We start from the raw sequence: 12,834 nt of genomic DNA on the forward strand, positions 1-12,834 counted from the left end.
GTAAATAGCCACTCACATAAATAGTATGCATGTTTCGGTAAGAAACAGTATTAATATAAAACAACATATTACAATTTCATAATTCTTCTCGTATGAGGACTGATTTGTTTCATAGATAATTTGGGGCCAATGACCAAGATGCTACGCACCTTTAAATAATTATCATCATCATCATCATCATCATCATCATCATCATCATCATCATCATCATCATCATCAACATCATAGGTAAATTTGTCACTCTTCGGGCAAAAGGTCATATCTCACAATGCTTTTCCTGTCCATTATTTTCCTTAAGACTGGTCACGCTTCCCAGCCACATATGGATATGTAATCCATCAGAACAATTTTCGTTGTGTTCATTTTCCTACGCAATATTGTAAAGGAAAATGAACCTTAAGTACGTGATACTGTAGGAGTGGATAAAGATGTCGTGCAAACATACATTCCTAGAGTGCGGTACGGTAAGTTTCATTTTCATTTACACGTAAGTATAGGGAAATTAACACAACGTACATTGTTCAGATGGACTAAATATCCATATGTGGCTAGGAGGCGTGACCAGTCTTAAGGAGGCTAATCAATAAGAAGATCATTGTGAGATACGATCTTTTGCCACAACAGCGACGATTTCTTCTGCAAGAAGAATTGACAACGTTGTAGGCGTCATGAAATTTAGTGTACTGTCGAGGATTGAAGACTTCGAAGTACACCGTCAGCAGCTGTTAAGATGATAATAATAATAATAATAATAACAATAATAATAATAGTGGCGCGTGGCCTCCAGAGAGACCTGGTAGAGTTGTTTTGATTTGACGCCCGTAGGCGGTCTGTGCGCCGTGATGAGAATAAAATGATGATGAAGACGACACATACGCCCCGTCCCCGTGCCAGGGAAATTAACCAATTATGGTTAAAATCTCAACCCCGCCGGGAATCGAACCCAGGACTTCTGTGATCAAAGGCCAGCACGGTAACAATTTAGCCATGGATCCGCAGCCGTGAAGATGATTCTACGTGATTTATCGTCTTCACTAAGCGTAATCCAAGGACTGAATCTTAATTAAGGTCATGGTTACTATGTTCCCAGTACCAATCCATTTCTGCCCCAGTAATATGGAAAATTACCCTGAGTTAAAGAACAAAGTGAAAATATCTCTGAGCTACCTCACAACAGATCTCTCCACAAAACAATACCTCAAACCCAGGTATATTAGCAACTAAACCTTTATTCTTTACCGTTGAAGTATACAAAATGACATCGATGGATTCGCGTTCATTTTCAGAACACAAAGGGAAATGTCCAAATGGGGGCGAAAACAAAGTGATAACAGTCCTCCAGGGTGGATTCATATCACAGTTGGAGAGCTTCAGTATGGTGTGTGTCCTCCACGAGCATTTATCACAGCTTGGCACTTACGTGGCATGCTGCGTACAAGTCGACCGTGTTCACGTTGTGTTATCAGGTCCCATGTCCGACTCGTTGGCTGAATTGTCACCGTACTGGCCTTCTGTTCAGAGGGTCCCGGGTTCGATTCCCGGCCGGATCGGGGATTTTAACCTTCATTGGTTAATTCCAGTGGCCCAGGGACTGGGTGTTTGTGCTGTCCCCAACATTCCTGCAACTCACACACCACACATAACACTATCCTCGACCACAATAACACGCAGTTTCCTACACATGGCAGATGCCGCCCACCCTCATCGGAGGGTCTGCCTTACAAGGGCTGCATTCGGCTAGAAATAGCCGAACGAAATTATTAATATTATCAGGTCCCATTCTTCAATGAGAGCCTGTTCGAGGTCTTGGGGAGTCTGTGGTGGAACAGTACGCCCACGATCACTTCTGTCAAGCCTATCCTACACATGCTCGATCGGACTGAGGTCGGGACTCACTGCTGGCCCTTCCTTCTCTTGAATGTCAAGTTCTCACAAGTATCTCGCTAGGATTACTCCAATGACCTACAGATGACAAGTCAAAAACATGAATACTTCCAGCTAAGGTATTTAAAACCATTTCCTCTTTCCAAAATGTTACTTAAGCGGATCTTGCTTCTTACTGGTTCCTTGCCACAGAAAGCCATTATCTTAGTTTTCTCAGGGTATTTTCATTGGGTCCTTTTCTGAGACTAGGTTTAGGTTATACACTGAACGCTGTAAATCATCTTTTGAAGTGGCGACCAGCACTAAGTCATCCGCAAATAATATTGTATCCATCTGTAGATTTCCGTTAATGCGGATGGAACTATGTCTTGTTTCTCTAAATTCTCGTACGAGAGCATTCAAATAGAATATGAACAAGAGAGGGGAAAGACCGCAACCTTGTCTTACTCCTGTGTTTATTGTTTCCACTCTGATAATTTATCCTTGACCTTTACGTAAATCAGGTTACGTTTGTAAAGGCTACTTACTGTATGTTCTGTACCATCTGTTGTGGGGTATGATAAGATATTAATATTTTAATATATTGCGGTTTACTTTTCCAAAAGCTTTTTTGAAGTCCACAAAAGCAATATGGGTTTCTATATTAAATTCCATGTGTTCTTCTAGAAGGAATTTCATTGTGAAATAGCCATCGCAGAAAGATCTTCCCTTTCTGGAGCCGAACAGTTCCTCTCCCTGAATGTTCTCATAGTGTTTGTGTATTTTACTTTTAATCACGTTGGCATATATTTTATAACCAGAATTTAATATACATATGCCTCTGTAGTTTTCACAATAATTTTTGTCAGCTTTCTTGAAAATGGGTGTAACTATTGCTTTATTCCAGTTTTCAGGTGGGTCTTCTCCTTTCCAAAATTCTATTCAGGAACTGGGTGAATCTTTCTTGGAAATATTCGCATGAATATTTGAATAACTCCAAATTTAAGCCATCTTCTCCAGGTGTTTTATTGAACTTTAGTGTTTTCAGGACTGCAACTAGACCTGTCATTGTAATGTGTTCGATATGTGGATTGTCTGAGTGAAATTTCTGAATAGGTGGGACATTCTGTGACCATAAATTTTGAAAGTGATTTGACAAAGTGTTGCAGTACATTGTGTTGATACTAAGTGTATCTTTAGTTTCACTATTTAAAATTTTCAAAATTTTGTAAGTCTGTGGTTTAGGTGTGGTTATGTCATTTTATAAATGGGATACAAATTCTTCCCAGTTTCTCCTATAGTATTTGCGCAATTCTCTCTTTGCAATTGCTCACTTTATGTGGTATTATATTTCATCCTCATCTTTCTTGGTGTATAAATTCTTCCTGTTGGCCTTCTGTTTGTGTTTGATCATTTATTTGATGATTTCATCCCAAATTCTGAGCCCCTGTTCCTTTGCCATTTCTTCTTGGCGCCAAGGCTCTCTTTGGCTGCTTGTTTTAAGATGGTTGTTAAGTGTTTCCATTCCTGTACAACATTTTCTACCATTGGAGTTGATTGATTTAATTCATCTAGTCGTCGTTGGTAGAGCCATCCCATACTAGGATCATAAAGAAGTTGTACTTTGTAGAGAGAGGTTGTATTTGATTTTGTTGGTTTCTTCATCTTGTTGTACCATCAAGGTTTTATTCTAATGGGACAAAATAATAGTGATCATTTTCTAATACTGTTCTTTGAAAAGCTCGTGTATCTAAAACCGTATCTGCTAGTTTGACATTGAAAATAGGTTAATCTAGTATTGATATCGTGCCTCTTGCCTCCCATGTGTATTTATGGCTGTCTCTGTGATTGAAAAAATATTCATTACCTTTAACTGATTGTAAATAGAGAATTCTATTAATCTAATCCCGTTTTTGTTACAGACTTGTTCGCCAAATGTGTCAATTGGCAGTCCTACTTTCGCCTTACCTATTAATTTATTCAAAATCCGTTGCAGTTTCTTGTAGAAATATTCATTTTTGTCTCCTTCACCTTCTACTGAGAGATATACACTCCAATTACAGACAGGTATCCCCTAGATTTTTTTCAGATATATCTCTATTATTAGTTCATCACCGAAGGTGTAATCTGTAATGGCAGATTTAAACCGTTTGTGGGCCGTGATTAACACAATCTGTAAAAATTCATAAGCATAACAAACACATATTTGTCCTGTTGGGAGCTGAGAAAATTGAACCTTTAGCATTTCAGATAATATTGTCAGGGTCATCAATATTAGTTTCAACTGGAAATGCACATTTCTTCCATTAAACCCTTTTATATATATATTTTCTTTTTTACAAATTGCTTTTCGTCGCATCTAAACAGTCTTACGATGGGATAGGAGTGGGAAAGAAGCGACAGTGGCCTTAATTGAGGCACATCCCCAGCATTTTCCTGATGTAAAAATTGGAAACCACGGAAGATAATCATAAAGAATGCCAACAGTAGAGCTAGAACCCATTATATACCGAATGCAAGCTCACTGGGTTCCTACTTTAATCTTTGTATTGAATATTGGCACGCATATGAAGGTTGATTGTATACATTGATAATATGGAGGTTGACGTCAATGTTGTCGCATAAAACTCTTTAAAAGCAGTGTTTGGAAAACCACCGATATTGTATTTATACGGAATTGCGAACAGATGTTGTTTATAGAGTGAAATACATAGAGTAAAAACATCATTTTGTTCCAACAGTGGGAGAGTCGTCATTATCCCACGATTGTTAAAAAGTAAGTGTGTCCACTTTACTTGAGCTTGAACAAGTGATAGGCCAGTACGTTGTGTTACGCCAGGAGACTAAATCTGTCCCTCAGTTTGCGTGTAATATGACCTTCAAATTTTTCAGTTTGTCGATCATGAGGTAGAGATTTATGAAAACGCTACAAATTAACCAAAAATGTATTAATGGCATGTTAACATGTTTAATTCTGTAAGAATATTCTCACATTGTATAAAATATCTTTTATACCATGCAATGCAAATCCACAAGTGAAAATGTTTTGGTGTTTGATTTTATTTTTAGTGTGTGGAAAATTATCAAATATATAACTTTAGACCCTTGATTCAAATTATTTTTTACATTGGATTATTTCTTAAACATGTTCAGTGCAATACAGTGTCATCTCGAGATGCATTGGTTTACACTGGAAATTGAAGGAAGATTTAATAACCTTCATTACATGACCACTATATCTGCAATGTCACTGTTTTGCTCGGGCACTGTATGGAATCTTAGGAAAACATAATACCCTATTTCGCAATAACATGATGTCTGCATATATCCTAGTCTTACAACGGCATGGCGATGATAAATGCAAAATAATTTACGTTGAGTAAACATGTTAATGGATATATTAATGAACTAATGCAAAGGAAAAATAAATAAAATTATGTGTTTAATTCCTTAGTTTTTCTTTCTTAATATGTTTACCCACCAGGGTTGTTTTTGCCTCGGACTTACCGAGGGATACTACCTCTACCGTCTCAAGGGCGGCGTCCTGGAGTGTGATACTTTGGGTCGGGGGATAAAACTGTTAAGAAGGGCCAGTACCTCCCAGGAGGCCTCATCTGCTATGCTGAACAGGGGCCTTATGGGAGGTTTCATACTGCTTAAAACACACTTCTTCGAGACCTCTGATACAAAGACTTCTCCTTCAATACGATGTTTCATAATACTATTCCTTCTCCCCATAGCAGTGATGGTTTACTGAGCTCCTCCTACTGGGTTGGCTAACAGTCACGTTCACACCCCTGACCTATGAAAATAAACAAACTACTGTAAATAGAGGAAGCACTTACGAGCAGTTACTGTGTGAATATAAATAAGGCACAAACTATGGGGAAAAAAGTCTTTAAATCAACGTCACCGTTATGTTAATTTTTATTATCATCCTAGTTAGCGTGTCGATAAAGCCGACACTTGACTTTGTATAAGGTAAGGGACAATTTCTACTCTACCATATCTGAGGGAAGTAGTTTTATAGCTTCATGAAGTTGCGTACTTGTAGTAAGATGTTCGCGATCTTAATTTACATGCATGTTTTACTTCAGACGCACATTATTCATAACATCGCATTTAATTACACCGGACGGAAGAGCGGCGCCAATTTTTTCGAATATATCCAACCTGCTAGGAATTATATGTCACTTAGTCGTATCTTTTACGACATTTTAAAGCAACTTTATGTACAAACGGACTAAATACGCTTCCCCATCCAATGCAAAAACCGTACAAGAGGCAGTAAGTAAGGTAAATCTTAAAAGCACTCTACCCTTTCCTGTAGAGTGGAGTCCACTTCACTAATCATTTCAATACGTATTGTATAAAATCATGCACGCCAGTTAGAATTCTGTATCTGTAGCTGTAATACTATTCCTTCAGTTACGATCCACACCGCCTGAACTTTGGAAACGCAACTTTCCGTGCTGTCATTCACGTGAAAGTATTAGTTTTTGTAGCCCGAAAGGGACCACGCCTACAAGAAGAGGTCATTTCTTATGACAGTTAATCACTTCTTAATCAAAAACAAAGAAGTGATCAAAACTGTAGTTTAGGGTGACTCCTGATATGATTGTAGCAACGGGAATTCCAGTTTTACGTAGAATCCGAAGCTTGACCCCTCCACAAAATAAAACTGTCAACCACTGTGGAACGTTGCGTGACATAGGCAGTACGCACAACGAATCTGTCCTGCAGATTGCATACTTGATCGCTTCAAGAATGCCGTCGCCGGGGCCGGTTAGGAGAATCATAACCATATAATAAATAATAAGAGAAGTGGGAGGGGAAGTTCAGTGGGTAAAAAAAGCAGACGCAATTGTATTACATACAGTGACCTACTTTGAATGTCGAAACATGAAATTTCCTCCAAGGCTATCAGAGTTATATATGGACCAAGGAGTAGGTATTCAATTTCCGCCTCAAGATTATACGGCGCTACTACTAGGTGTATCTGAAATTAATTAATTAATTTAATTTAGTTTAATAATTAAATCAATTAAATAATCAATAAATTAGTTAATGAATTAATTAATTGTATTAATTAAATTAATTTAATTAAACACTTAATTCTCATTACTAAATACCATGATGAAATCTAAGTTATAGTCCACGGGAACGCATTAGAACGTTTGACTGTTATACTTATTTCCTTCTATTCACGTTTGCTCAGTATTTTTTATTTCATAATACTTCTGGTAATGATTATCCTCCTGATGTTAATTATTAATATTCCAGCAGAGAGAATTTGGTGTTAGTGCGAACTTCTCTTTTACGAGAACTGGAATTTCTACTCACATTTCCTTTGGTCAAGACAGTGCTTCGCAATAGCTCCTCCAATAAATATTTCAACAGGATGCTGCACTCCTATCGGGTGATCACTGCCGAGCAAGTGTTCTCTGAGCAGAAATCCTGGGTTTTATTGTCAATTCTGACTGGTTTATAGAATGTTGCAGACAATTGATTCACTCACCCTTATTGGAGTTTAATTTTTAATCACTTTAACGTTCTACACTTTATTGGATGTTGTCTTGCAATTGTTCCAAATTTCAAACTAACCTCTTTCATCATCATTAATAATAGAACGGTTTGTCAATTCAATTATTTACCGAACCAAACCAGCGTCTAGATCTTTGTTTTGTTTATTTGTTGATAGAAGTTTCCTTTAAAATAAAAGGAAATCAAACATACTCATCTTCTTACTGGCATTTTTGTCAGTTATCTGGAATTGACACTAATGTCGATGAAGCCCAGTTCTACGGCCGGATGCCAACTATGTTTGGAGGAATATATTCGCTATTGCGTGTTTCTGTGGTGGCTAGTACTTTCTGAGTTGAATGTATATTAAAGGCATATGTGTTAAGACTGTTATAAACAACCAGCCCCTGAACGACACGAATTAACGAAGCGTCATCTCAACGGAAGGCCACTGCTGACAATTCTTCTAAAGAGCGTCAAAGATGCAAACATTGACATTAAGGATACATATAACAGGGTAACAGGAATTTATTTAGAGACAAAAATTCAAAAAGTGATCTTCAGGAATGAATAAGAAAGCAAATGAAAGCAGACACACAACATAGAACAGCTCCGGAAACGGAGATCAGAACGATTGAAACTGATGTGGGAGTACAAGAAAAAGGAACATTGAAAGAATTGTAGTATTGATTTAACATGCTCTGTAAACGTGCTACTCGATTACATAAATAAATATATAAATAAATTAAATAAATAAATAAATAAATAAAAGAGAAATAAAAGTAAATAAAATATGTAAATAAATACTAAATAAATAAGGATATAAATAAATAAATAAATAAATAAATAATGTATGTAGTCCAATACATGTATTGTTAGATTCTAGACCAACCTATGTTTCAATTGAACGACTTTCATATACTACGATACACGTTAAAGAATAATATAAAAGATCAAGTTTTACCAGAATTTTTGAACAGTATTCTCGAACTTCATGGAAATCAAGAAGTTATAGAACTGTTAAAGTGACTTAATAACGTTTAGTTATAGACGAATGACTGGTCAAATTAAATGAGAAGCTACTTATCCCTTTAAAATGGTTTATTCGTTATCAATTCCCATCAAAAGAAGAGATGTTCTGAGAAACAATCATAGTTCCATTTCGCATGGTAGGGACTTACCATGAGCCGCTGTAAAATAGGCCACTGGGGTGACCACATGAACGCTCCAGGCTGGAGCAGCACAAGTTAAACATACAACTTGCCCCTTTGGGATGCTGTAATCTGTTGACAAGCGCACTGTACACTCAGCCACAAAACCGCCCCCATACATCTCTCTTTACTTGCTGGTACGAGTTTCTTTCCCGCGTCTACGGTAAACATGCATGGGCCGTATTTGTTTTCGCAAAAATTTAAGGCTAATTTTCTCATGAATATAAATCAAGCGCAGAGTGAGCTTCTCTTGCTTGGAACATGCATTAAATATTTATCAACGCTGGGATTAACATTTTCAAATAAGTATTTAAAAGGAAAATTCAAGTCAGTGTGCCTATTCCTTCCGATATTCTAACAGAATAAATTTGTCATTATGACCAATATTACTCAGAAGAGAACTTGAATGGTTAATTACGACCCCTTTGTGAACTGAAAGTGAAGGTTTTATTTACACGATAGTTTCAGGTAAAATGGCTGTATGAAATATGAGCTACAGTCAGATTCCGAATGGTGATTGACTGGCAAATAAAATAATGAAACGATATTACCACTGGAAAAACGGAAAATGTGTACATATGTCTATGGATAAATTACACGATCTAAGCAGAACAAGCCTGCCTCTTACCCTGGGTCTCCAAATTCAATTCATGGCAAGGTCAGGAATTTTTACCTGGATCTGCGGGCTGCTTTGAGGTCCCTATATAGGAATGATTGAGGAGCTGTCTGGTGGTGAAAAAATGGCTCGCATGAGGAGGATTCGGCCCTTTACCTCGTAATCTGCAGAGCAGTGTCACCTGGTAGGCCAAGGCCAGTCAAAGCTGTAGCGTCACAGAGGGTTACCCCCTGAGGGTGAGGGACGCAGACGAAGAATACACCCATGGCATCCCCTACCTGTCGTAAGAGACGACTAAAATGGGCGACCAACGGTTGATGAAATTAGAACCATGAGAATACTTGTGATCAGTACCATTACGTGTGGAAAACCAGGGGTCGACGTTACATGCGACTAGTACCACCTTGCGAGGAAAACCATGGGTCTATGTTACATAGGAGCAGTACCATTATGCTAGAAACAGTACGGGTCTGGACGTTCTTTGTGATAACGGTCATCCTGTGTATTCCACCGGTCGGTTGCACTGTGTTCAGAATGGGTCTGCGTTAGCTATGAGTAGTACTATTTTATGATAATAATAATGTTATTTGCTTTACGTCCTACCAACTACTTTTACAGTTTCCGGAGACGCCGAGGAGCCGGAATTTAGTTCCGTAGGAGTTCTTTTACGTGTCAGTAAATATACCGACAAGAGGCTGACGTATTTGATCATGTGCGAAGTTGGCATCAGAAGGCCAGCGCCTCTATCTTCTGCACCACTCTGCCCGGCTACCACTTTATGAGAAACACCATGGGTCCACGATGCCTGTGATTAGTGTCACTAAGTGAGAAACATCACGGATTCGGCTAGCGCCAGTGATTAGTACCACTATGTGAGTAAAATCATGAGTCTGCTTTGAATGAGTGTAGTAGTACCATTAAGTGAGGAACACGTGGGTCTACATTACCTGTGATTAGTACTACTACAGGAAGAACACTGCAGTTCAGCTTTACCATTGATTAGTACCATTGTAAGGGGACAGTGACCTGGATTTTCTGCTAGTTGCTTTACGTCGCAGCGACACAGATAGGTTTTATGGCGACGATGGGACAGGAAAGGGCTAGGAGTGGGAAGGAAGCGGCCGTGGCCTTAATTAAGGTACAGTCCCAGGATTTTCCTGGTGTAAAAATGGGAAACCACGGAAAACCATTTTCAGGGCTGCCGACAGTGGGGTTCGAACCTACTATCTCCCGAATACTGGATACTGGCCGCACTTAACCCTCAAGCACACGCGCCAAATTTTAGGACGCAGACACAGGCGTGGGGGGTGCTTTCCACTCCGCATATCATTGTATTGTAAAATATGAATTACTGTATTATTTGGAGATTTTAAGATAGATTATATAAGAATGACTCTTTCTGCGGGGAACCAGCCAGAAAGATATAAGAGCGGGGAGTGCACAGGAGAGTTATTTGTACATTTCACTAGGAAATAAAATGACCTGGGGTGGATTCCACCCCATACGCGTGTGTTTGAGGGTTAAGCGACTGCAGCTTTCGAGCACGGTGACCTGGATTTTGGACCCGTTTAGATAATGAGTATCATCCCAGTAATTAAGGCATTGTGAATTGGATCCACTGGTTGTTTTCTCATGATCAATTTTCCATCGTCATTGGTTTTAGATTCTAGTCAGTGGATACATTTTAAAGTTTTAATTTTCGTTTCATTCACCTCGTACCATGAGAGGTCGATGACCTACCTGTTAGTCCCCTTTAAACAACAATCATCATCATTAACACCATCATCATGATAGATGATTTGGGCGGGGAAGCAATTACTATAAAATTCAATTTACAAGTCACACAACAACAATGGTATAGTCTACAACGCAATAAGTGGTGTACCCTGGACAGTTCTGAATTTTTCCAAATAATTCATCTCTTGCTTTATGAAAGATGAAAAGTCTTTTATATATGAATATAATGACTAGATAATGATAAATCACCCTACTATTTAAAATTATTTACAACCAGCAAAAAATATTTCAAAATGTCTAGCGCACGTATACCATTGATATCCTTGGCCTGCCAAGGCGGCTGTTGCACAGCAAGGTGGCCTGCATATGTCTTGTCAAAGGGTCGTTATAATTACTCCGCACTGCAGCCTAGAGCCTTTTTTTTTTGCTAGGGGCTTTACGTCGCACCGACACAGATAGGTCTTATGGCGACGACGGGATAGGAAAGGCCTAGGAGTTGGAAGGAATCGGCCGTGGCCTTAATTAAGGTACAGCCACAGCATTTGCCTGCTGTGGAAATGGGAAACCACGGAAAACCATCTTCAGGGCTGCCGATAGTGGGATTCGAACCTACTATCTCCTGGATGCAAGCTCACAGCCGCACGCCTCTACGCGCACGGCCAACTCGCCCGGTGCCTAGAGCCTTATAATACTTCTTTGTTTGGACTTATCATCAGTCCATTATTCTTCAGTTCTTAGTTAAAGGGTACAATTCCAATCATAAGTCTTTGTTTAATTCCTCCAGTATCAGGGCCTTTCAAACATCCGAAATCTCATGCGTGCAAAACTAGGCACATAGGTCCTGTGCATCGTGCATCGGTCCTACCCGGCTAGGTTCGGACCTGCGTTCTGTCTCGGGGCGACTCGGCTAAGTTCGGCTCAACTCGGCTCGGATGGTGAGCCCTGCAGAGCGAGTGAGGAAGAGGGAAACAGGCAGAGCGAGCGAGACAAGCGTAGGAAAAAGAGAGGCAGCGTTATTGCTCAAACTCGAGGAGTGAGGGGTCTGAAGTCTGGTCAAACAGCGAAGTCGTGTTATGCACCTTGCCCCTTGCACCGCGCATTGCACCAGCGCATGCACTCTGAGAGTACCCGCTTTACTTGATAGGCAGTTTCCATTAACTTCCTGAATAGTGTGCATTCCACGTTATTTTTAGAATACCCATTTTATTTCAGCCCTTCCTCACAGGTACATGTTCTGTGAGGAGTGCTACTGTTAATCTTAATTGAGTTGCAGAGCAATAAAGTAATGCTCAAGCTGTTTTCTTGCATGGTCTCCTAATAATTAGATATCAATATTTAATACATGTTGTTACTTTCCACCTTTTGAGGTGTTTGTCCCTGGACAAGATCCGGATAACTTCCATAATGGAACACTTTGGTATTCCAAATGCTAGTTCCGGTTCTGTTAAAGCTTCAGATATTGGAAATTGGTATATATCTGTCGTATTACTTGGTTTCCGTGACCATGAACACCATCTTTGCGCCAATTAGGGCTTTCATTGGGTTATGAAAACATGTGTAGGCCTATTTAGCGTTCCACTCCAGTCGTGCCCGTGACACACACATGTGGTTTATTAACCCACTATGTCTCTGTTACGTTTTAAAAATATTTATAATAGTGAATACATTTAGACGTTTTTGAATGAATACGTTTAAAATTAGGAATAATATACAATTCAGCTCTGGACACCGTGATTTATAACATAGCATTATAGCTTCGTATCAAGCAGAATAAGGTTCAAATGCCGACAGTTTCATGTACTTAATAGTGATTTTAGGTTAAACAGCAGCAGTTTGCCTCGAAAGTGCAGCTGAATATGTATATTGTTTTAACCCTTTGTATAG

At 39.1% G+C, this 12,834-nt stretch overlaps 1 protein-coding gene across 1 annotated transcript in view; it reads left to right on the forward strand.

Annotated features, from left to right (window-relative positions):
- The first annotated feature begins 428 nt into the window (after window positions 1–428).
- The window catches only part of LOC136862579 (protein O-mannosyl-transferase Tmtc2), a 671,534-nt gene continuing 659,128 nt past the window's right edge, over window positions 429–12,834 (forward strand). The window contains exon 1 of the mRNA XM_068225145.1: window positions 429–464. Within this exon, the coding sequence (XP_068081246.1) occupies window positions 429–464 (36 nt within the window). The remainder of the gene's footprint in view (window positions 465–12,834) is intronic.

Source organism: Anabrus simplex, chromosome 1 (assembly GCF_040414725.1).
Source record: "Anabrus simplex isolate iqAnaSimp1 chromosome 1, ASM4041472v1, whole genome shotgun sequence".
In the NCBI taxonomy this organism is placed as follows: domain Eukaryota; kingdom Metazoa; phylum Arthropoda; class Insecta; order Orthoptera; family Tettigoniidae; genus Anabrus; species Anabrus simplex.